This window comes from Nyctibius grandis, chromosome Z (genome assembly GCF_013368605.1).
Source record: "Nyctibius grandis isolate bNycGra1 chromosome Z, bNycGra1.pri, whole genome shotgun sequence".
NCBI lineage: Eukaryota > Metazoa > Chordata > Aves > Nyctibiiformes > Nyctibiidae > Nyctibius > Nyctibius grandis.
In genome coordinates, this window is record NC_090695.1 from 47,299,396 (window position 1) to 47,324,794 (window position 25,399).

Sequence of the window (25,399 nt, forward strand, 5' to 3'; positions counted from 1 at the left end):
GCTGGTCGGTCCACTTGTCTGGCCTTGCCCTGCACCTGATCAGCACAGTCTGTCCCATTTCTTATTAAATGCCTTTTTAACTCTTTGCTGGGTGAGGGACTCTCTGTTCAGTGCATGTATGTGTGTGTACACAGGTGTGAGTGCAGCAGCTGGAGTCAGACCGGGGTGGGAGGGCTGCATGTGGATGGCGCAAGGACTGATGACAGCTGGTATGTATGTACATAAGCACGTCTTGCATTAGCGGACCTCCACCCTCAGGGGAGCAGGATGAGGCTACTGGTGGTGTTCGTGCTCGTGTGAGTGCTTCGCATGTCCACGCTGACCTGCGTACCTGGTCACGTACAGGTGTGGGCTGCATGCACAGGAATGCATGTACAGCCTCTCCCCTCCCGGGCTGACGGATTTGCTGCCACCATGAGAAACAGACCACCTTTGTCCTCCAGAAGCATGTATCATCAGCTCCTTTCATCCCTGCCAAAAAATACTACTCGTGCACTCACACTCTTACATTTGTCAGGGCTGCAAATACCAAACTAATTATCAGACCTTTTACAGGTTGCAAAATTTCCAAAGAAGTGGCTACATAACAAACAAAGCTCCTAGGAATCAAAATGCATTGGAATATTGAAATATCTTCAAAAGACCAGTCCAGAGGCTTCCGTTTCTCTCTGGTTGCTGCAGGAGAGAAGGGTCAGGGCTGCCAGTCAGTCTCTGCTGAACAAGCTCTACCACGTGCAGACAGCATTGGACACAGTGTGCACCAAGGGTATCTCAGTAAGTCGATTGCTAAGGAATGTGTACTCCTTTTGCACACAATACCAGTAAGCTCACATAACTCCTGCTGACTTCTGTATGGAAAACACCAAGCTTGCTCAAAAAAAAAAAAAAGCTAAGATGAAACATCAAGACTTGGGCATGAGAAAAAACAACAATTTTTGTGCCTTCTAAGTTAACAATATTGTTCTTATGCATTCCACACACACAACCGATTTTAGCAGTCTTCTACAATGCAACATCCAATTGTTTAAAGAGTGATTTACAATGTGCGCAGTTGAAAAAAGGCACTGACCTTCTGTCATCTTTTTATAAGATTTTCAATTATACAACAATACTCTCTCTTAATTTTTTCCGCTGGGCAAAGTGTACTTGATACATAAGGTGCAAAACGTTCATCCATACAACTCCCAAGTCAAACAAGGAAACACTGGCATAGCACAAAAGCAGGTCTAACAACCTCTCCTGCCAAGGCTTGCTAAAGATGAACAGAGAGGCAACATATTGATTGACAGGAGGAAGGAAGACAGATTAAAAGTAACACTTTGAGTCTTTCTAATGATACTTAGTTTTCTAGGCCCCTAATGGCATCCGGAAAATGTTGTTTGTAAGCATTTAAAATGACAGTATTAAGTAAGCATTTAGTAACAGCGAAGAGGATAGCATGTAACCAAGCACAATCAGATGTATGTGTCTACAACTACTAGAACACAATGCAAAGTTAGTAATGTAACTTACTACAACAGTGAAATATTAACATTTCAACATCCCCCCTAAAGGTACACAACAAGCAACATTTAAAAAGTACATTTATATATGTTCCTGCTCTGTGAATGCTACAGGGTGCCCAAGCTATACATCATTCCCTGAAAATCTGAGCACTAAGTTTGTTTTCCTCACTTGCATAGCTACGAAAAAAATCCAGAAACAGAAAATGAACACTTAAGTGTTATTCAGAAAAGCTAGGGAAGAAAGCGTAGCTCCTTGACTGAGACAACTGCTTTTATGAACTCCCATGGAGAGACTGCAGGAAATAGTGCACCTGCATCAAGACCAACTGGAGGCAGACCAGCTAGCTGAGTCCCTGTTCAGCTAGCATATGGCTGAATTATCATGCCTGTCTCTACACCCACCCTGACACAAGCAAACCCATCTTCACCACTCTTCACCTTGAGCCAGCCTTGACCCATGCACCCTCTGGATCCAGCCTTCTTCTGTTAAACAAAGAGGGATTCTTTACAGTACACACCCACAAGCAGGGATGCTCTGTTGATGATTTCCTCAATGGAGCTGTACTTGAAAACAGTTCACCAGACACAGGCAATAAACCCGAGTTTTCAGAAACCAGACTCACTACATTTGCCTTGTATCACTTCCCTGCAGACGTTTATCAACCCAGTGCTTCAAGGATGTACCGCTCGTAGAGCATCACAACCTCTCATGTACAGCATGACAACCTTACAAGGACAATGCTAGCAAACAGATACTCCCAACTAGCAAAGAACTATAACAGAGGTCCAGGAGTCCCAGCTCTCTCATTTAACCAAACAGCAAATAAATGGTGCTTAGCAACTGCGGTACACAGCAAACTTAGAGGGGAAAAGTACCTTAACAGACACATAAGTGCAATGTGGCTTAATAAAAGGTTGGAACAAACTTAAGCCTCCAACTTCCTTCTACTTTTCTGTTAGAAGGCCTAAATTATTGGAACTCCACTAATACAATCCATCTGGGTCATCATTATTAAATGAGTAACAATGCCCTAAAGAAAAAGAGTACACAACCAGCTGGTAATCCATAAGTACCCAAAAGCACTAATACTAATCCTTAATTCTTAAAAAGGGGAAAAAAAGAAAAAAGGTATTTCAAGTCTGGCCTGCAGAATTCAAGTTCTTTGATTGCCATGTTGAGCTTTTAGTCATAATTCCTACAAAATCTGGCGAAACAGTGGCTGCTGGAAAAATACATATCACTAAAGCAATTATATTCTTGATGGAAAATCATTATAAGAACATACAAACAGCAAATTCTGTTGGTTTTCTAAATCTATGCACCAGAGGGAAGATACAATACGATGTGAAGACAGGTAGAAGGAACATTACTGAACAGAAAGAACCCAGCAGAAATTCCTAGAAATACCAGAAATGTGTATTTAGTGTAAGGATACCGATAAGCACTTATGTTCAGTTAACCATGCCTTATAATTCAGTGGGAAATCTCAATAAAAAACATGACGAGGTATGAACTGTAATGCAGAACACATGGCTCTGACCATAACTGTACCAGAACATTTCTGATACCTTTGGCAGCTCACAGAATCACAGAATCAACCAGGTTGGAAGAGACCTCAGGGATCATCGAGTCCAACCATTGCCCTGACACCACCATGCCAACTAGACCATGGCACTCAGTGCCATGTCCAGGCTTTTCTTAAACACATCCAGAGATGGTGACTCCACCACCTCCCTGGGCAGCCCATTCCAATGTCTAATGACCCTTTCTGAAAAGAAATTCTTCCTGATGTCCAACCTGAACCTCCCCTGGCGAAGCTTGAGGCTGTGCCCTCTTGTCCTGTCAGTAGTTGCCCGGGAGAAGAGGCCAACTCCCACTTCACTACAACCTCCCTTCAGGTAGTTGTAGATGGCAATAAGGTCACCTCTGAGCCTCCTCTTCTCCAGGGTAAACAACCCCAGCTCCCTCAGCTGTTCCTCATAGGTCAGACCCTCCAGATCCTTCACCAGCTTGGTCGCCCTCCTCTGGACTCACTCCAACACCTCAACATCTTTCTTGAAGTGCAGGGCCCAGAACTGAACACAGTACTCAAGATGCGGCCTCACCAGTGCCGAGTAGAGAGGGACGATCACTTCCCTAGACCGGCTGGCTACACTATTCCTAAGAGAGGCCAGGATGCCATTGGCCTTCTTGGCCACCTGGGCACACTGCTGGCTCATGTTTAGCCAGCTGTCGATCAGCACCCCCAGCTCTCTTTCCACCGGGCCGCTTTCTAACCACTCTTCCCCCAGCCTGTAGCGCTGCATGGGGTTGTTGTGGCCGAAGTGTAAGATCCAGCACTTGTTCTTGTTGAACCTCATGCCGTTGGTCTCGGCCCATCTATCTAACCTGTCCAGATCCCTCTGTAGGGCCTTCCTACCCTCCAGCAGATCGACACTCCCACACAGCTTGGTGTCATCTGCAAATTTGCTGAGGGTGCATTCAATCCCTACGTCTAGATCATCTATAAAGATATTGAACAGCACCGGCCCCAGAACTGAGCCCTGGGGAACACCGCTAGTGACCGGCCGCCAGTTGGACTTTGCCCCATTCACCACCACTCTCTGGGCTCGGCCATCCAGCCAGTTTTTAACCCATCGAAGAGTCCACCCATCCAAGCCCCGGGCAGCTAGTTTGTCTAGGAGGATGCTGTGGGAGACAGTGTCAAATGCTTTACTGAAGTCTAGATAGACTACATCCACAGCCCTGCCCTCATCTACTAAGCGGGTCACTTGGTCATAGAAGGAGACCAGGTTGGTCAAGCAGGACCTGCCTTTCATGAATCCATGTTGCCTGGCCCCAGTGCCCCAATTGTCCTGCATGTGCCGTGTAATGGCACTCAGGATGATCTGTTCCATCACCTTGCCTGGCACCGAGGTCAGGCTGACAGGCCTATAGTTCCCTGGATCATCCTTCCGGCCGTTCTTGTAGATGGGCGTTACATTTGCTAATTTCCAGTCAGCTGGAACTTCTCCAGTTAACCAGGACTGCCGGTAAATAATAGAGAGTGGTTTGGCAAGTTCATTTGCCAGTTCCTTCATTACTCTGGGGTGAATCGCATCCGGGCCCATAGCCTTGTGGGTGTCCAACTGGCACAGCAGGTCACTAACCATCTCCTCCTGGATTACGGGGGGTTCACACAGCCTCCTGTCCCTAACTTCAGGCTCTGGGGGCCGAGTCTCCTGAGGACAACCGGTCCTGACATTAAAGACTGAGGCAAAGAAGGCATTGAGCACCTCTGCCTTTTCCTCATCCCCTGACACTACATTACCCTCCTCATTCAGCAAGTGGTGAAGGCTCTCCTTGACCCTCCTTTTGCTGTTAATGTATTTGTAGAAGCTTTTTTTGTTATCCTTGACCGTAGCAGCCAAATCAAGCTCTAACTGAGCTTTGGCCCTTTTAATCTTCTCCCTACACGACCTGGCAACATCCCTATAGACCTCCCAAGTTACCTGACCCTTCTTCCAGAGCAAATAGGCTCTCTTTTTTTCCTTAAGTTCTCTGTTTAACCAGGCCGGTCTTTTTCCCCGACGGCTTGTCTTCTGACACACTGGGACAGCCTGCTCCTGAATATTTAGCAATTCCTTTTTAAAGCACGTCCAGCCTTCCTGGACTCCTTTGCCCTTCAGGACCGACTCCCAAGGGACTCGGTCCACCAACTTCTTAAACAGGCTAAAGTCTGCCTGCCGGAAATCTAAGGCAAAAGTTCTGCTCTTGCCCCTCCTTACTTCCCCCACTATCGAAAACTCTAACATTTCGTGGTCACTATTCCCAAGACGGCCACCAACGCTCACATCTCCCACTAGTCCTTCTCTGTTCACTAACAACAGGTCAAGACCGGTCAGTCTCACCTCCATCCCCGGAAAGGTAATGGAACAACTTGTCCTTGGTGCTGTCTCTAGGCACATCAATAGGGGGATCATTAGGGGCACTCAGCATGGCTTCACCAAGGGGAAGTCATGCTTAACCAACTTGATAGCCTTTTATGAGGACATAACCCGGTGGACAGATGATGGTAAAGCTGTGGATGTGGTCTATCTCGATTTCAGTAAAGCGTTTGACACGGTCTCCCACAGCATCCTCGCAGCTAAACTGAGGAAGTGTGGTCTGGATGATCGGGTAGTGAGGTGGTTTGTGAACTGGCTGAAGGAAAGAAGCCAGAGAGTGGTGGTCAATGGGACAGAGTCCAGTTGGAGCCCTTGTCTAGCGAAGTCCCTCAAGGGTCGGTACTGGGACCAGTACTATTCAATATATTCATTAATAACTTGGATGAGGGAATAGAGTGCACTGTCAGCAAGTTCGCTGATGACACAAAACTGGGAGGAGTGGCTGACGCGCCGGAAGGCTGCGCAGCCATTCAGAGAGACCTGGACAGGCTGGAGAGTTGGGCGGGGAGAAATTTAATGAAATATAACCAGGGCAAGTGTAGAGTCCTGCATCTGGGCAAGAACAACCCCATGGATGAGTACAAGTTGGGGACAGACCTGTTGGAGAGCAGCGTAGGGGAAAGGGACCTGGGGGTCCTAGTGGACAACAGGATGACCATGAGCCAGCAGTGTGCCCTTGTGGCCAAGAAGGCCAATGGCATCCTGGGCTGTATTAGAAGGGGTGTGGTTAGCAGGTCAAGAGAGGTTCTCCTCCCCCTCTACTCTGCCCTGCTGAGGCCGCATCTGGAATACTGTGTCCAGTTCTGGGCCCCTCAGTTCAAGGACAGGGAACTGCTAGAGAAAGTCCAGCACAGAGCCACAAAGATGATTAAGGGAGTGGAACATGTCCCTTATGAGGAGAGGCTGAGGGAGCTGGGTCTCTTTAGCTTAGAGAAGAGGAGACTGAGGGGTGACCTCATTAATGTTTACAAATATGTAAAGGGCAAGTGTCATGAGGATGGAGCCAGGCTCTTCTCAGTGACATCCATTGACAGGACAAGGGGCAATGGGTGCAAGCTGGAACACAGGAGGTTCCACATAAATATGAGGAAAAAATTCTTTATGGTCAGGGTAACCAAACACTGGAACAGGCTGCCCAGAGAGGTTGTGGAGTCTCCTTCTCTGGAGACATTCAAAACCCACCTGGACCTGTTCCTGTGTGGTATGATCCAGGTAATCCTGCTCTGGCAGGGGGATTGGACTAGATGATCTTTCGAGGTCCCTTCCAATCCCTAACATTCTGTGATTCTGTGAAGCAGGGCCCCTCCTCTAGTGGGCTCATTTACCACTTGCGTGAGGAAGTTGTCCTCCACGCATTCGAGGAATCTCCTAGATTGCTTCCTCTCTGCCATGTTGTATTTCCAGCAGACATCCGGCAAGTTGAAGTCGCCCACGAGTACAAGGGCCGGCGACCGGGCGGCTTCTGACAGCCGCTTGTAAAACGCCTCGTCCGCCTGCTCATCCTGGTTGGGTGGTCTATAACAGACTCCCACCGTAATGTCCGCCCTGCCGACCTTCCTCCTGATCTTCACCCATAAACATTCAACCTTGTCATCCTCACCATCTTCCTCAATTTCAACACAGTCCAAGCACTCCCTAACATACAGCGCTACCCCACCGCCTCTCCTGCTTCGCCTGTCCCTCTTAAAGAGCCTATAGCCATCCATAGCAGCACTCCAGTCATGAGAGTCATCCCACCACGTTTCTGTGATGGCAACCACATCATAACCTTCCCGCTCTACAGTGGCTTCTAGCTCTTCCTGTTTGTTGCCCATACTGCGTGCACTGGTGTAAATGCAACTTCAGCTGGGCTAGTGGTCTTGCCCCCGACGCAGGCCTGTCACCCCTAGGTTCATTTGTGGCTGCCCTGGTCTTATCCCCCTCCCCCATCGAACCTAGTTTAAAGACCTTAACCAGCCCTGCCAACTGCAGTTCCCTTAGTAGCACTCTGAAAATGATAGCTGGGTGAAGGAAGGGAGGAAGGGAGGGAGGGAGGGAGGGAGGGTCTCTTGAAGGAGAAACAGGCAAAGTTTCTGAACTGCAGACATCATCCTCTCCCCTTTGTTTGACATTCTCTTTAATTTCAGGAGTTATCTAGATATAAGTATGAAAAAATGGACAACTGGTAGTGCTTAGTAAAGGGTATCAGAGGCTTAAAAATCCAGAGGGTTCTGAGGCCTCTGCCTCATCTCTATTGCCTTTAAAAACAATTTAATAGTATTACAATTCAAACATATGGAAGAGTATATCCTGTCAAGTTTACTCTTTCTGTGAAGCATGTAAATGCCTAAAACACCTTACAAATAAACAGTTCATGTTTTCAAGGTCTACTCTGTGTTGAAACACATGAACAGAGAGCATAATCCAGCAAACAACATGCTGAGTTGCTTTTTAAGATTTAGACCCTACCCAAGGAACGCTGATACTATCTTTTAAACAGAATCTCCATTTCTGTCAGTATTTCATGTGTGAGGTCACGATACGATATATGTACTGAGGCTCTTTGCCAAGGCTGGTAAGTGGAAGGACTCTGCTTAAGAAAAGTCTTCTGCTTAACTGTAGTACGTTGTTTGTTTTCTTCGGTTTGCAGCCTCTTGTGTCACATACTACACAGTGACAGGAGCGGACTCTGCTTGCAAAAATGAAACCAACCACAACCAAGTTGTCTATTAAGGGAGCAATTTGCAGAGATAGTGTCATGGCAGCTGTCATTCAAAGGTGCGTACCATTTCCTTCCTGGTCCCATTCACACTCTGAGCGCTTGTCACCTGAGTGCCCCTGTTTTCACTGCTCTCAGCAATGTCTGTATTTCTGATTCAGCTGTTCCCCACATGGCATAAGCAGGCCCGGTGCCATGAAAGCCCCCTCGTGGTCAACGAACCCAAAATCCCACCTACGGCACCAGTCTCTTGGCCACATATTAATCTGTTGTACTTTTATAGTCTTTTCCCTATTTTCACCGAACACCGAAGGAATTGAAGAGAATATCACCTGCGCACCTACCCCCTTCACCAAACGCCCCAGGGCCCTGAAGTCCCTTTTGATTGCCCTGGCACTTCTCTCTTCAATCTCATCCCTACCCACCTGGAACACTAATAGTGGGTAGTAGTCAGAGGGCCTCACCAGTTCAGGAAGCCTCCTGGCAACATCCCTTACCTGAGCCCCAGGGAGGCAGCAGACTTCCCTGTGAGTCGGGTCTGGCCTGCATATGGGGCCCTCCCTTCCCCTTAGCAGGGAGTCGCCTATAACAATTACTTTTCTTTTCTCCTTTTTGGAGCTGGTTGCAACCCTCTTACTCGGTTGCTTCTGTTTACGTAGCCCCGTAGAGGGTCTTTCACCTAGATTTGTGTCTTCCTGACACTCAGGAAGACGCTCAGGCTCCAGCACCTCATACCTATTTTTCAATGGGGAGGGGAGGAAGGTCGGGATGGGATTCGCCTGCCACCCCGAGCAGGGACCTGCCTCCATTCCCCCCGATCCCCTAGGTCTCCTCCTGCTCCTTGTGGAGGAGGAAGAGGATCCACCGCTACCCGGGGAGCATTAGGCCCATCCGTTTTCCCCAGACGGGCAGGGAACAGCACTGCCCGCCAACCTCTTCCTGGGACGCTCAATGAGATACAGCTCAATGACATACAGCTTCTCATCGAGTATACCCATATCTTATGTTCTTCAGCTTCTTCAGTTTAGCCTCTTCGTGTTTCAATTTTCCCCCCTAATTCTTAAATGAGAATATTGCTACCTTTTTCCTCCTGCAATAGAAGGAACATCAAGAAGTGTGGGAGAAGTCTGTGGATACTGAGATGCCAAGCACTGCAAGGTCTATGCTCTTCTCCAAGATCAACTGTGAGCAAATTGAAATGTGTCAGGTGTGACTTTCTCCTTAAAACTATATGTTTACTAACAGTGCTACAGCTATCACAAGAATACTCCGGTTTATAACCAAGTCACCTACAACTCTGGAAGCCACCTTTTAGAAAGAACATACTTACAGGTCATATGAGAACTTCCTCTGCAGGTTAGTCTGGTTCTTCTGAAACCAGTAAACATCCAGCTGTAGCTTTCCATATTCTGTCTGTAACTCTTTCAAGTGTTCTGAACAAAACAAGATTAAAATATATATTAAAATACACACACACACATGTGCCTACATGTATTATAACGGAAGTAACAAACAACAGATCAATAGTAAGCACGCTAACTCCATCCGTCATGCTCACTAAATTTTGTATACAAATGCATAGATAATTGTTGAATTTATTCATCAAAGGTGCACAGAATTGGGTAAGAATAGCCTTTCAGCCTAACATATTAACAAAAACAGTGTAACATGGATTTTTGACCGCCTTTTCTTCATAAGGAATACTCTAACTTGCTTAAAAACCCTTGATCTGCTACGTTTCAGCCCAGGAAATCTTTAGGTTTACAAAATACTAATCAGAACATAGTATGAAATGGCATTCATGTTTATTAGCCGTCTAAAGACAAGCTTACAATGCTTCCCTGAATAATATGAAATTTACAGTTATGTTCCTCAAAAACAGAGGCACCAGTGATTTAGAGTTTTCTTCCTGATAGAAAGCTCTGTGTGTGAGGGCACCAGAAGAAGGCACCACAACATATTTACCTGTTTATAGAACTTAGGATCCGCTCCCCAGAATTCCTGAGAAATAAACTGCTAACAACAATATTGAAGCACCAACATAAACAGAAATCAATTAGACCAAGTTTTCTTATTTAATATAGGAGTTTGTGAGTTCTTCTGGTGCTAAAATGCATGACCCAAACACCTCAGGGAGGAATGCAAAAATACACTGTAAAAGGTAGAATGAAGAATAAATATAGTAACAATACACAAGGAAGTTAGTTTTATTCTGTATTATTTTATATCATAAGGGTCAGGAGTCCTACATCAAGCATTACATGGACAAACCCTTCTACTGTTGAGGCAGATTAGCCCGTTATTTCACTGAACTGGAACTACGCAGATGCAGGACTAAGTCCCCGCAGCTCCTACACTGTCCCCATGACTTGAAGAAAGGCAGCATTCTCAGAAGACACCAGAAAAAATACAAGTCTTAAAAACAGGGGTCTTAAAAACCAGTAAGAGAGATGCAGAGGGGTATTACGACATACCTCGTAGACTCTGAATCAATCGTTCATTTACTGTGATGTTACTCATCAGCACCGCCTGGAAGGAGCAAAACAGAAAACAACATCTTAATTGCAGGACCTGTGTTACCATTAATATTATAAACAGCGCCAACCAAAGCACTTGTAACAAGATCTTCTCTTTGCGAAGTGCTGGGTTACAGCCAAACACAAAAACTGTTAGTTGCTCTAGAGATTTACTAGTACATACAACAAACACTCATTTTAACCCAGATTTCCCAGTAAATAGGGAGGACAAGGCATTACTGCACTTAAATAAAAAGAGGGGGAATGTAAAGAGTCCACTACTAAAATGGCTTGATGCTTTATTCTGGTTTAATCTCACGATCGTAGCCACAGTTGGATTTATTATATTTAACCCTTGAAAGAAGAATACAGAGTAGCATAGCTTGCTATCAACTACCCTTTTGCTAAGGAATCAATACACCTGCATTCAGGCATGCAAGGATGAGCTATGAAAGCGTTAGTCATAGAGCATAAAGAAACTCAATGAAAGCAACATGAAGCCCTTGCATTGTACCACTTTTCTAACTATCCTCTCCCTCGCTTTGATAAGAAAGTGCTGGAGGGACCTTCTTCCATTCCTTCACATTGCATCCTCTCTCACTCTGAAGAGGCAGTCAACATAGGAACATGTTTTGTCCATTCTTTCATCAATCCCCCTCTACCAGCCCGTACATACACATGCCACAAAACACCTGAATATTGACAGAACTAAGGCAAGTCTAAACGAAACTAATTCCTGTGAGCCAGATATCAGGATAACTCAGATTCACATTTAACATTTAGAAAGTCTGGTGCAGAAGAGTCTTCTTAAGACTACAAAAAGATGAGATCCACTGACCCTTCAGAAATGATCCAGTCCAGTCCTAGGACTAGCATATTTCTAATGCTCCACTGCCAATTTCCTCGTTAACCTTCTCCCAGGAAACCTCAGAGTTCTGCAGGGGTCCCAGATCAGGATATATCAAGTCCACAGTTTCCCAAAGTTTCTGCTCAAGTAATGAAGTTTTGGTGTGTTGACACCACTTTAATGCAAAGAAACAACTGTATCCATTCTGTCTGCCCAAGTCACCCTGAAACACTGACCACACTGTCAGTGCCTTTCTTCACAAAGACTACAGTAATAAGTGCCAGCTGATTAGGAAAAGCGAAGCGTTCAATCAGTCTGAGTGGGATAGCCCATAGCAGAGAGGTAGATTTGTCTTTAAACAGTCCCAGTTCAAAGAGGTGGTCATTTACGTATTGATGAAGAGGCAGCCATTTTCAACCAAATAAAAGAAATATTCCTACACCACTTTACACATGCAGCCAGTCTGTGAACACAACTGTGAAACCTCAAGAGCACAGGCCTTCCTCCTTTGTTAAACAGGAAAAAATAATAACAACATATACTTAGGATTGTTTAATACCTCTCCCTCTCCTTTCTCATAAGACACGTCAAAAAAAAACAAGCTCCAGATTTGTTTCCACTGGTTTATTGGGGAAAGAAAGTTAATGTTTCAATAGAAATGCCAAGTTTTGCTAACGTGTGAGCAACGTAATCAAATTGTTCCATGACTATCGCCTTCAGGGTTTCCAGCATTGGCCATTACCAGAAACTGTCAATGGACTAGAAAAATCAGTATGACATGGCAACTCTATGTTCCTACAGGGTTTTTTTGGTGCTGTGTTTTTTTTTTTTTCTTAAAATGAAACTTCCAAATACTAGGACTACTTATTTGACAGTAAAACAGACAAGTGTTAAACGTTTTGTACACTAGGACAATAATAACTGTGTTTAGCTGAAGTGAATAAAATTATTTGCCATGTGAAAAAAACTCCTTAAATCACAACACAGGAAAAAAAAAGTGCACCTTGTTCTTTCTGGACTGCATATAAAACTTCCTGTTGGCAATGCCACACCTAGCTCCCTGAATTTGTGGGTAAGCGTCCAGGAAAAAAAAAATCACGAAAATCTAGTTAGTTGTTTAACTTAGGCAGGAAATACTGTTTAATAACTTATAGGGCAGTGCTCCAACTGCCAGCTCCCAATCTGACTGTATCAATAACATCAGGCTTTCCGTTCCTCCTCCAGTTGTCCAAGTGTTAACTAATCTTACCCTCAAGGCTGTGAATTAGGCAGGCATTATTTTCTTTTGGGGTTTTATGCAGGTCAAGAAAGCAAACTTCTGGGAAGCACTCAGCGAACACATCCCAGAACTCAGTTCTAGGAAGAAACTAATGTTTTAAATTCAATTCAGCCCACAAAACAATACCTATGATCCCTAGGCATTTGGAAACTCACTGTATCACCATATCAAAATCTGATCTTCTGTAACAGAGTAACTCTATAACATAGAACTAGCTTGTTATATTTGCAAACACGTCTTGCACAGAAGCCCTTGTGACTATCACAGAGGAAAAGTCAGTCTCCTGATTGGAGTCAATGCTGTGGACAGCCCATCTTCAGAAACCAAAAATCAAAAGCCACGCTGCCGCAAGCAGTGGTAGAAAAATCTTGCTCCAGCTGAACAGTAAATTTTTTAATGACAACTGCCAGAGATATATTTATTTTTTTTATTCACCACAGAACATGTCTACATAAGTCATACTCCACTTAAGAAACATAAAAGTTAAAGTTATTGTTTAAAAAAGACCAAAACGTAACACAGAAATACCTGTGAGGAAGCTTTAAGATGTTATTTCAAAGCATACGTTTTGAGCACATATTCTGAACTACGTACATGCATTTGATCCGATTAATGCCTTACACAGTAGGCTCCATAAACACATTCCTTGGAGGCATTACTACAGTAACTCCTTCAGCATTTGCTACCATCATAGATCAAGCTAACTCAAGCACACTGAACTGATGTATGTGCTTTCTAACACTGACTGTACCTGCTGTATATAAAAGCATAATAAGATATTGCAGTAGGAAAAAGGAATAAACGAACAAAGAACTTGTTGAAACACTGGTTTCAGAACTAAAACCTAAGAAAAAAGGGGCTTTGCATTCAGAAATACAGTTCTCACAAGGAGAAAACGATCAGCCATAGCATCAGTAAACCAGCTGCTAAGAACAAAGCCGACTGGGAATAAAGCAAGCTGGGAGGCTAAGATGTATACATGCAGAAACCAGCAGAAACAAGCATTTATAATTAATCAGGGAGAAGAAAGGCACCTATTTCATGATAACTCAAACTGATGATCTAAGATCTTACAGCAAAAAAAAGGAGCAGTTCTGCCTTGCACACTCCTCCTACTCCCCACCACCATGCTGGCAGCACAGCACAAGCTGTATTTTGATTATCTGTTGTTCATTTCTTAAGTAGATCTGGAAATTCCCACCCCCCTTTCTCTATTTTTGCAAACACACCTCCCCACACACACACTTTCCTAGTACATGCATCATCAGTTCTTTTCTCTCTTTGTACTCTTCTTCTTCACCACTTTGAAATAATCTTCAGGAGTAAAGAAATCATTTATACCAGCCACAAAAAGGCTTTTTCCTTCTAGGAAACGAGATTAATGGCTAACTACATATTAGTAAGTGGGAAAAAAAGTTCAGAAATAAGATCCCTGAGAAAATATTTCTCTTTTAGGTTGGTCTATGTGCTGCACACCCATGTACACTTCAGTGGAGGAACACCAGTTGAAGCAAGTACACCAGTTGAAGCAAGTCTAAAACAAATTTGAAGCCCAAAATGGAGGAGACATTGTTCACTTAAACCTATTTCTCAGAATTCCATTCAGAAATTACAGACTCTTCCCTATCCTCAATAACAGGAAAAAAACCCCAACCAAGCCAAAAAAAAACCAAAAAAAACTAAACAAAATCAAAACCCAGTTCTGTTCCCAAAGAGTGATCCTAGTAAAGATCAGGGACTCAATCTTGTTTCACATCCTCTGCTAAAAGCCACCTAGACTCTTTTTTTTTGTGATGAAGGACACGTGCACCATGGCATGGTGCAGTTCAGCCCTCAAAACTGCAGAAACCACCAAAATTGTAAAGTTAACAATTTCTTACACTCTCAGTGGAAGAGAGAGGAAGTTGACAGATAGGAGTAAGAAATTACTTTTACAGGTGCAGGGCAACAGCAAGTGGATTGGAGAAAATAAGCCCTGTGCAGCTACAGGACTTTCATGACATTGTTATATTTAATTAAAACCCAAATAGTAGGCAATATAAACAAAACAGAATCCTATGATGTGAGAATCTCAATACAAAACTGTACAGGTATATATAATGTACCTTCTGCTTTCCTTTTTGTCCATTCATTTTGCTATGAAGAGGTAGAAATGTTCCAGTAGTTAACTCTTAAGCTATGCATACTCTAAATTTCCACTCTTAGGGTGCCTACAGTTCAGCTAGTCTCAGATCATCCATTTTTTTTCTCTACCATGTAAAAATATATTTTAAACAGAGGTAGTCTTCTAGACCTCTGCTGTATCAGTTATGAGTAAGCAGACTGATCTCATTTGCTAGTTTAGTAACATCATGCTATGGCAAATAGAGCGGGGTGCAAGGCAGTGCTTGTTTTTCCTTAAAGCCTTTTCAAAATTAGATGATGCAACATTGTTTGGTTTAAAAAACAAAACCAAAACACATATAGGCACCTTTTCCTTTCCACAGGAGGCTTTCTTCTCTCTTCCACATCCCCCCCAGGTGTCATTCCTTTCAAGAGGAGCCAACTCTTCGCATACCAATAGGTATTTTGTCTCAGAAGGCTATGCTGGGAATCAAAATTCTTCCAGAGGGAGAGGATGCGAGACCAGATGTAGCCAGTGTTAAAAGACACTGAGCAACAGGACAGTGATGTGCTTCACATATAATGTGCAAAGCTTGGCCCCTCTCCTCTGTAAAACGAGATGTGGCTGGGGAAGAATTATACAAATCCAAAGAAAATTATGAAGTGCAAAAGCATGTTCTAGCAGTTAAAAATAAAAGAGATTAAATGTATTGTTCTCCTGTTACACTCTTCAAAAAGACTATCGGGGCTATGTACATCCCAGAAGCTACAAGTCCTGCATAACAACCATTCAGAATATTTTCTTTAGAAAATTGCTTACAGATTAGAAACAGTGCTTTTGCACTCCTGATTCCTTATGTTATTAGTAAGAGTTCATGTAAGCTCTCTTGATCTCTTCAGTCTATTTCTGTATGGATTTCCAGAAGCCATTCGTTAAATCTACATTAATCCTTAAAAATTCAAGCAGATTTTTTAAAAGCAGACTGGTGATGGAAGTGTTTTATATATACACCGACCTAAGAGCATAATTCCAACAGCAATTTCCCAGGATTACATTGCCTCAGTGAATGGTGAGCCCACAGGGTTTATTCCAGGCTCTGACTACCTCCTACCTTCTATGCCCTCATCCTTTAAGTAGCACAGAGACAGTTCTACTAGAAAAGAAGGCAGATTTAACTCAAAGTGATTACCACACTGCCACCAACAGTGACTTCAACGTGGCAAGTATCTTATTGGTGTATTAGTTTGATATGAAACTAAGTCAGTGGCATAATTATTCTGTACTTTATCAGCAGAGTAACAAGACACAGTGAGCAGAAATGAACTGCAATTAAGATGGGTATCGAATGTTACTTAAGAGTTGCCTTTGATAAGGGGTCCAGATTGCAGAAGTTTCTTCCCATATAGATTTCTTCTATAACCAGAACAACTATAATTTCTCCCTGAAAAAGAGGGGGTTTTGAGACAGACCATTCACTCCTACACATCAGCTGAAAGCATTTTCATTTTTCTTTAGGAACAACAAGAAGAACTAAACAAAATCCCATTTATCACTCGAAGATCTGTCTAGTTAGTTAGACCATTCGTATTACTTGTAAAGTGAGTTGAAAGACTCGGGGTTTGGATCTGCATTCATCCTTCCTGGACTAGGTAAATATTTGCTCCTAATTCTCAAGGGGTAAATAAAGTTCAGTTCAAGAATCGAGTTTCCTATAACCAGAAAGGGTGAATTCATTACTCGCCTCCAGGAATCCTGGATCCACTGGAATCCATGGAGCCAAAAAACAAGGATATGTGTGTGCCTGTGTGTAGATACAAATACGTGTGTATGCACATGTGAATGTACAACACACACTTATACATGGATATAGAGACACACAAAAAAAAGGCACTCAGAAACAGTCTTGTCTTATATTCCACATCCCTCTGTGGAATAACCTCTGATCCTGGACAGCTTCTTCAGATCAAGGTCCTTAGTGAGGAGAACTAAGCTTTCCCTCTCTTCCCTGCCACCATATCAGGGGCCTTTCTAAACTAGAGTGGATGAATCCATGCCAACTTGGCTGACGGCATCTTTTGACAAATACACAGGTTCCCAGTAAAATAACTCTCCCTACTCTTAAATCACAGTTGGAAAACAAACATCATCTGTGCAGGATATTTGCTCATGTGTCCACAACAAGAGCAAACTTTGAATTTGCCATGAAACGATGCACAGGCACATACACACCCATCCTACTGCTTCAGGCTCCTGAGACATGCTCTTCTCCAGTCACAAAAAACAGAAGACGGGAAATGAGTTCACTTTTATCTAATGCTTCCTACAGCACCAGCTCCTGGGGTTTCAACAGCAAGCTTCACAGACTATTCCATTACTGAACAACTGCATTTTAGGATGATGGAGGGAAAAGCACTTAAGAGGAGGAACAGTTACACTAAATCAGCCCCAAAATCCACTCTGCCCCATATCTTGTCTCTAACAGTGGATGCCAAATGAACACCAAGACAGTCATAAAGCACAGTATTTTCCAAGCAGCAACTACTTGTGGCTGAGGAACATTTGGAGCCAGAACAAACACCTTTGTATCGGGTGGTGTGGCAGGTGCTTGTCCAAGGTTATCCAGTTGCTTTTTAACCCACACAGACCCACTGCAACTGGGCATTATGGATGTCATGCACTTGCAGCTTCACCATCTATTGCATAAAGAGCACTTCTTCTGCCCAGTCTGAAATACAACTTACTGACTGCCTTTGAAGCCTGTCAGTGGATGGAGAACAACCATGCCTTGTCTCTCACAGCCGTGAGTACTTTCTGCACCATTTAGGATCCTGGAGATGCCCACGATGGCTCTCCTCAGCTGGCTTTTGTCCAGCCTGCAACATACACAGTGGATTCCTGTAGAGAAACTACTGCACAGCTTTGGTTATCCTCCTTGTTCTCTCTGTGTGCTTTCCCAGCAGTCCAAAACTCCACTGGTGACCTCCCCCTAGTGCAACTAACCCAGTTTATTTCTAAGCTGCTTTGTTTAACTTCTGCCTTATCATTCACCCCTGTGGTAACACCGTCTTACCACATGGTTGCATAATTTCTCTACAAGCTGTGCATGTGTAGCCTTTTGCAATTTCAGGGGTGAATGCACTCATTAGTCTCCCTCATCCTTGTCACTGACTCTTTCAGAAGGAAACTCCAAGAGACTTCAGAAGCAAGATTTCCTTTTCCAAAGGCCGCTTTGACTCTTCCCCAGACTAGCACATTTACCCCCACATCCAACAGCAGTTCTGGCTTTGTAAAATACTTCTCAACACTCTTCCTGGCACAGATGCTAGATTTAATGGATGACAGCTCCTACATGTCCTCTAGACTTAAAAACACCACTACAACAAGAAAGGTATACTGTGTGGTGCCAGCTACCTTTGCCTGGTACCACATTAATTTGAAGCAGAAAGGCTGCACATCATGCTTAGCAGAAACAACATTTCATCCACTGAGCTTCCTTAAAATTCCTGGCTGAGCTCCTGTCACCAACTCTCAACATCCACCCAACTGGCCAGCCCATGCTGTAAACTCTGTGGCCAGCACTTCCAGCGACTTTTAATAATTCTGGCCAAAGAAAAAACTACTTATGAAAAGGAAGCATAAAATGTATTTACCTTGTAAAAGAGACTGCAGAGTAAATTAAGAAAATACTCAGTTCTGATTGCCCTTTTCCTACCTTTGTTTTTTTTTTTTTTAAACTCATGCACGTGCTTTCAGTCCTTGCAGGACAGAATTGGAACGCAAAAAGATGACAAAACAGAATGATGTGTTTCACTAACACGTAAACTGCAGTACCTTCCCAGAGGATAGTAAATTTAAACAATACCCACAGCACTCAGTAGCAACGCCCACTATTAGGAGGCAGAAGTGACAAGAATATTGATTACTCACTCAAATGCTGTCTGACTATTCTGAGGTATCTTTTGAGTAAATACATATATTAAAAAAACAAATAAAGAGTCAGACTATACCTCAGCTTTTTTAAAGTATATGCAAAGACTGAACCCAAAGAGAAGAGAGAAATCATCAAAGAAACACGTTTGTCTCAAAAGAGGTAAAAAGAATTGGTTTATTATTTCTTTGAAGATATTGGATAAAAATTATTTCAAAATAAATTAAAAATATGTCACTGATGTGCATATTAATGAAACAATTCCACCTTCCATTTTTATTCAATTTTTCCTCCTCTAAGTCCTTCAAAGATTATTCAGGTGATATTTTGTTCACGCACCATGAGTTTTGAGCAGCTAACTGTCACCTAATGGTGAACTCTTCACGCGAAGAGCACCTATTACCATCATCAGCTGTGTCTGTTCAGTTTGCTGAAAATAATAGTCCTTGAAAGCTGATCTATAAACTTCGGTCAAGAGACTCTACAGGAGAAGCAATAAACCCAGAATGAATACTCTCAACTAAGTATTTCTGGCAACAGTGAGAAAAGTGATTATTAACGACTAACAGCCACACTCAAGGCAGTATCAGCAACATGAGGAAAACGCACAACAAAACAGCTTGGAAGATACTACACAGCAGTAATCGTACACGCTGCTATTTAAGTGGGTATGTTCACATTCTTCACAAAGGACTTCCATCCCTCTGGCAATGCTGCGCTGTCAGGAGCACTGCCACAAAAGGCTAGTCTAACCTCCTGAAGTCTCCCAGTGCTATTGGATTTTGGAGGCAGAAGGCCAAGGTGCCACAAAATTCGTAATGCATTTAGAAATAAACGTCAACCATTTATGCCTACGAATATATACAAATATATCTGCAAATACAAATATATCTGTTGGTGCAGCTTCTTCTTTGCCTTAAGTTTTAAAACATTAGTATACAGGAAAGAAAGCCAGAGGCCAACCTAAGGTTGGTAACGATATATAGAGGGGGTAGAGGTTTTATTCAGAAATGCTGTTACTTGCAGCTTCTAATATTTCACATATTATACAATGAATGCTATAATGTGCGTTCAATGTCCATTTTCTAAATACTATACAATGATACATAAATTAAATGTTTTTCCACACCAACACTGACTGTATGCCCATCAGATGGAACATCTGAGCAACCTTATTCTGTTGCAGAGAGTGTCTTGGTAAACCACAGTCACACAGAAAACTGTGGCTAGAAAAGGCCCTACCTTCTCTTCCTGATGTACTCTGTTGGCATTTTCCATCTGAAAGTTGTGCAAGGACTGGATTTTGTCGATCTGCTGTTGCTGCTTCCCTAGCTCCCCTTGGAATTCATTCTTTTTGAGCTCCACAGCACTCCTCTCTGCTGCCACCCTGCGGACTTTGCCTTCCAGATCCATGATCCGACCCTGAGGAAGAGAAAATTAGCCAAAGCAAACAGAAATGCTTCCTCCTTGCTGGACTCTTCTCCAATACATTCAAGGAGTACCAAATTTCACAGAACTAACAATGCTAATGTCATCAAAGTATTGTGTCAGCTGGTGATACCCGCCACACAGACACACACACCCCCCAGTTTTACACAATTGCTACAGAATATGCTGTACTGGTGATTTTTCATCGTTTCAGTTAAAGGTAAGAGAAATGCAAAGCTGGCACAGTACTTGAGCTTAAAAAAAACCCAAAACACCCCCACAAAAAAACCCAACAAACATAAAAAAAGATTGCAGTCTACAATCTTTCTGAAGTACAAGGTCAAATCGTTTTTTAAATCTAATCCAGACAATTCTGATATTACTGCCCTTCCCAGTGTTGATCCTGAACTAACTCAGAGGGAAAACTAATCTCTCAAATCGTTTTCCTGGAAGACCTGCGAAAGAGTGGAGGGAGGACAACACTGCCCAACTTTTATATAAACAACTGACATATGACTGTTACACAAAGACACATATGAGAAAAACTCATTTATAAGCAGAAAATCATAATTGTTCTTGATTGCTCAAAGAACAGTGACAACCGAAGGAAAATTCAACACCATCACATACTGCACATACAAACACAGAGACATAAGCTATAGGAATCAAACCTGTCGCAAGTGGTTTTTTTTTTTTTTTCCTTTTTTTTTTGTTAAAGTACCGATTTAGTTTTGCAGGATGTTGTTTCTAAACATTTTGGGTTAAAATGACTCTTTGGCAGCAAGGAAGAGTACAAAGACATTGCACAGAGGTGGGAGGGGAATATCAACAGAATTTAACCATGTAGAAAGACCTGGGTATTTCAGGTGGATTAAAAAATAGATATAAAAACCGTGCATCTTCTAAGACTCCAAGAAAATGGAGTAAATCCTCTTACCAAAAAAAAAAAAAAAGGGGAAAAAACACTTGCAGTTTAGCTGGAAGAGCAATGAAAATCGCTTATTCTGTTTCAGTCATTAACAGCTGCAAAGTCTTGCCAACAAATGAATGGGCTGACAGAGCTCTTTAGAAGCTCCATCCATGCCTTCAGCTATGTTTTTATTTCATTCAGAGTGCATGACCACACAGAAGTGAAATGATTTTCAAGCTAACTTTGGAAGAAACATACGAGATGATACAGTACATCAATAACAGTAAAGAGGACCTTATGTCTCTAGGTATGGTAGCTCATTTTCCTCACTATCAGATGCCTCACAGCCGTGCAGCAATGCTTCAGCAATACTGACACAGTTACTACCTGCTGGTAGCTACCATCCTGAGGCCACTGACTAAACGGAAAACAATGGATGACCAGAGTCCCAGAAGACATGGCATCACACCCCACCAAAGGAAAGCTAAGACATACCCTTAACCGCATGGCCAGAGACACGTGTTCTGTTTGAATAATGCCCACTCTGAGGTGAAACAGGAGTTCAATTCCTACAGCTGTGAACTCAGTACTAAAATATGGCTCAATTACAAAGAGGATACAAATTCAGTGGAAAAACTTGGGAGGAGCTCTCACCAGCCTTGTTTAATCACCAGGTTGTTAAGTTTTTAGGTTCGCATGTTAAAAAGAAAGAAAAAAAAAGGACCATCCTGCACACGTTGTCACAAATCAGAAACTTTATTCACGTACTCCTCGATTTCAGAATGTGCATTCCAGAAAGGATTAAAACCCAAGCCCAACAGTCATAGAAAATACAGTTACCATTAGAAAAATAGCAGACAAGGTAATTATTCCATGTGAGTTGTGTGTCCTCTTTAGGAAAGGTTTCAAAGAAACACAAATTCAGATTTTTAGACACTGTTTCTGAACAAGCTAGATTTCCTTGTACTTGGTGGGAAAGCATGCATGCATACATTCTTATGGGTCATGTCAGAAAAAAAATCTAGGGAGGTAAGCAAATTGCAGATGCCCATTCAGATTAAAAATGGAGTGCCAGTCTCAACATACAGTTCGGAAGAAAAAGAGGATGGCATTTGCCACATCTGTAAACTGAAACAGCACAAGATAGCTGAATGCTTTGTGTGAGCAGACGTAACAAGCACTATACATGCAGGTCTTCAAGTTTTGGGTCCCCCTCACCTACAAACAGACATTCCTCCCATTCCCCCCATCTCCCACTGTTGATAAGCAACTACTATAATATTTGTGAAAAATCCTACAAGCTGAAGCTCCTGGCCCACCACATGCAGGGGAAGCATCTTTCTTATTGTGGACTATGTTTATTAAAACACAAGTACAAGATGACAAGCAGACCAATACGAAAGTTACCTGCAGATCCACGCTGCGAGAACTTGTAATCCAGTAATTGAAACCCAAAATAATGATGCACGCCACAAGCGCAGCCACAAGGAGAGGTGAAGACTTCATCCCTCGACAGCTGTTTCCTAGCCCTACCATTTCAAGAAAAAAAAAAACAAAACAAAGAACCACAATAGTGTGGAAACCTGCAAATTAAAATAGACACGTTATATTGCATTCTCTGTCTACTATGGCTATTTTGTAACACAAAATAGTGTTACTTTTTGCAAACTTTTACTGCAATAACACAACGGCTGTCAGCTGAAGGGACTACACCCAGCAAGGAAGGCACACTGCCTAGGTATTTCCATCTGAAGGACAAAGAAAGGCCATCTCGTACTACCAGCTTGTACATAAAGCTTCACAGGGATTTGAGGGGCAAGTCTTGAATATTCATAACTATATAATGAAAATCTGCAATAAACAGAACAAACCAGCCATCCTTTTATCTTATATTCCACCCAAAAAGCTAAATAGACAACACTGGTCTACAGATAGAGGATAGATTCCTTGTTATCTCATTTAGTCAGAAAATAAACTTAGACTCGCTGTTTCAGGACTAAGTTGCCCTTTGCTTCCCAAACTTGAGTAGTTTCAACTTTTCAATCTGATAGTACGATTTTAACTTTTTGGTTCCAAGTTTGTAAATAAATAAATGAATCCGATTGAACCAAATTACTTCAAGGATAATCTAAAAAATAAAAATAAAAATGGAAAAAAAAATAGCAGACAGTCTGTTGATTTCAACAGTAAATTCTATTAAGTGATGTTTGTTTTGATCCTCAGCTGCTTTCTCTGCTCCTAACAGAAAATAAACTACCTTGGTTTAACGAATGAGCCGTATCAAGGGTAATAGTGGTTGCTATTGAGACTTGGGTTGTTTCTGTGGAACAGCCCATCTTAACAGAAAAGCAGAGGCAAAGGGCAGTTGCAATTCTGCTTGAAATCGGCCATATTCATCCTATGAGATGACAAAATCTGGTCTTAATGAGTGTAACAGCACCTAGCTCAATAAATCCACAAACTTCAATAGGAATCTTGGGCACAGTTTGTTATAGATTGCTCTCTTGTAAACAGAGATAAACTTTTTTTCGTTTTGCACTCCTGCAGACAAAAGCCAGCAAAAATGAGCACAGCACAGACAGACAGCAAACACAGATGCATTGCATGACACTAACTAAATCTAAAGTGCAATACATTTACTATTAATGTACTGTACAGTCTCTCAAGGTGCATAATAAAGTCTTGCATCTCTCAAGTCTTAAATAAACCAACTTCTTCCCTATGGATGCAATTCACAGGTTGTGATGTATTTAAAAGTTAATAAATGGTAGCAACTCTCGAAGGGTTTCCATGTAGACATACGCTGTAATCACAGGGGAAGAAGGTGATGCCAGCCGTTAACAGGTACCAGAAATGCTGATTCTACTGTATGTCTGGCACTTAAGTCCTTCAACAGCTCACCAATACCTAAGAGTACAGATGCACCCTCTGCAAAATCCCCTCCTTGCATTCAGTTTAAGATATAACCTGTCTTCCTCTTTTCTCAGAAGGCAGTGAACAATACTGCCAGACTGCTGAAGATTTCAAATCTATTTGTTCATTTGAAGAGTTTGTGAATTTGTTTATGTCACGGTTTAAAGCTGGGCTGGCTGTTAAACGGGTGGCAGACACCCTCTATTAACCCTTTCCTAGCCCCAGAAGGGGAAGAAAAAGAGAAAAGGGAGAGACTTACAGGTTGGAAAGTTAAAACAGTTTTAATAAACTATAATAATGAAAAGAGTATAACAATAATAATGGGAATAATTAAATATATACAAATATATACACAAAACCAAGATCGAGCTCCCCCGATGCCGGCCACGTCACCACCGGCACTGCAGGGCAGGCTCCGGGAAGGCCCAGGCTGGGCCTAGCGACGGTCGAGAGCTGGATTCAGGGATGCACGGATCGGGATCGGGGGCAGCATGAAAACGGACAGAGTCCTCTTCGGACACCGGCCATGGCAGAAAGAGAGCGAGACCCTCGTGATCCCCCCGCTTTATACTGAGAATGACGTGTATGGGATGGAATACCTTCGTTGGTCAATTTTGGGTCACCTGCACTGTCCGCTCCTCCCCAGAGGCCCAACCTTTCTGCAGCTCTTCACTCGTAATTAGTGAGGAATTTAGCAGTGACCTTGGTTTCTATAGGAATAAGTGTAAGCAAGAGCCTTTCTGCATAACATTCCTACTGCCGCCTCAGTACTAACTATAAGCTTCGAGCGTTATCAGTCCTAGAAGCAGACACTGTCTGCAAAACATGCAGTTAGTTTCAGAAAGTGCAGTTACTTAGAAGAAACTTTGCTGAAAGGAAAAATCACTGAAAAGAAAATTGGTTTTGTTCATGTCCAAACAAGAACAGTTTACATTTGGGGACAGGGTATATATAGAGCCTAAGAACAAAACATGGCTTCCTGAAAATGCTGCCTCTTCTCGTATGTACACACACACAAAAAACCCCCCAAAAAACAAACAAGAAGAGACCTGTGCAGCGGGTCCGACACCCAAGGCCCAACTTTCTTGCCTAAGGAAACCTCAGCTACAGAGCAAACAGACACATGCAGCACAGCTCCAGTGGACACCCATGGGGCCACGTACAGCTGAGGTCAGGTCAACAGAAAAAGCAAAGGCATGGGAAGAAACCATGCATTTTTGTTGTAAAGCAAAAAAATCAAGACGCAATAGACTAAAACACACACATAGAGATATGCACAAATTTCCAATACAAAGCTAAGAATTGCAGAAACACGTACATCTTGCACAGACTATTCTCCTGCTG

The 25,399-nt window shown here is 42.7% G+C and overlaps 1 protein-coding gene across 9 annotated transcripts in view; it reads right to left on the reverse strand.

The window, feature by feature from the left end:
• GOLM1 (golgi membrane protein 1) overlaps nt 1-25,399 on the reverse strand; it is a 65,773-nt gene that overhangs the window by 34,647 nt on the left and 5,727 nt on the right. For 5 of the 9 annotated variants that reach the window (XM_068424063.1, XM_068424070.1, XM_068424066.1 and 2 more), the window contains exons 3-6: nt 22,550-22,725; nt 20,047-20,226; nt 10,605-10,659; nt 9,461-9,563 (exon numbers count right to left, since the gene is read on the reverse strand). In XM_068424063.1, the coding sequence (XP_068280164.1) occupies nt 9,461-9,563; nt 10,605-10,659; nt 20,047-20,226; nt 22,550-22,678 (467 nt within the window). In that variant the 5' untranslated portion in view covers nt 22,679-22,725. The remainder of the gene's footprint in view (nt 1-9,460; nt 9,564-10,604; nt 10,660-20,046; nt 20,227-22,549; nt 22,726-25,399) is intronic. The other 4 variants (XM_068424069.1, XM_068424068.1, XM_068424067.1 and 1 more) reach the window with 1 other exon arrangement.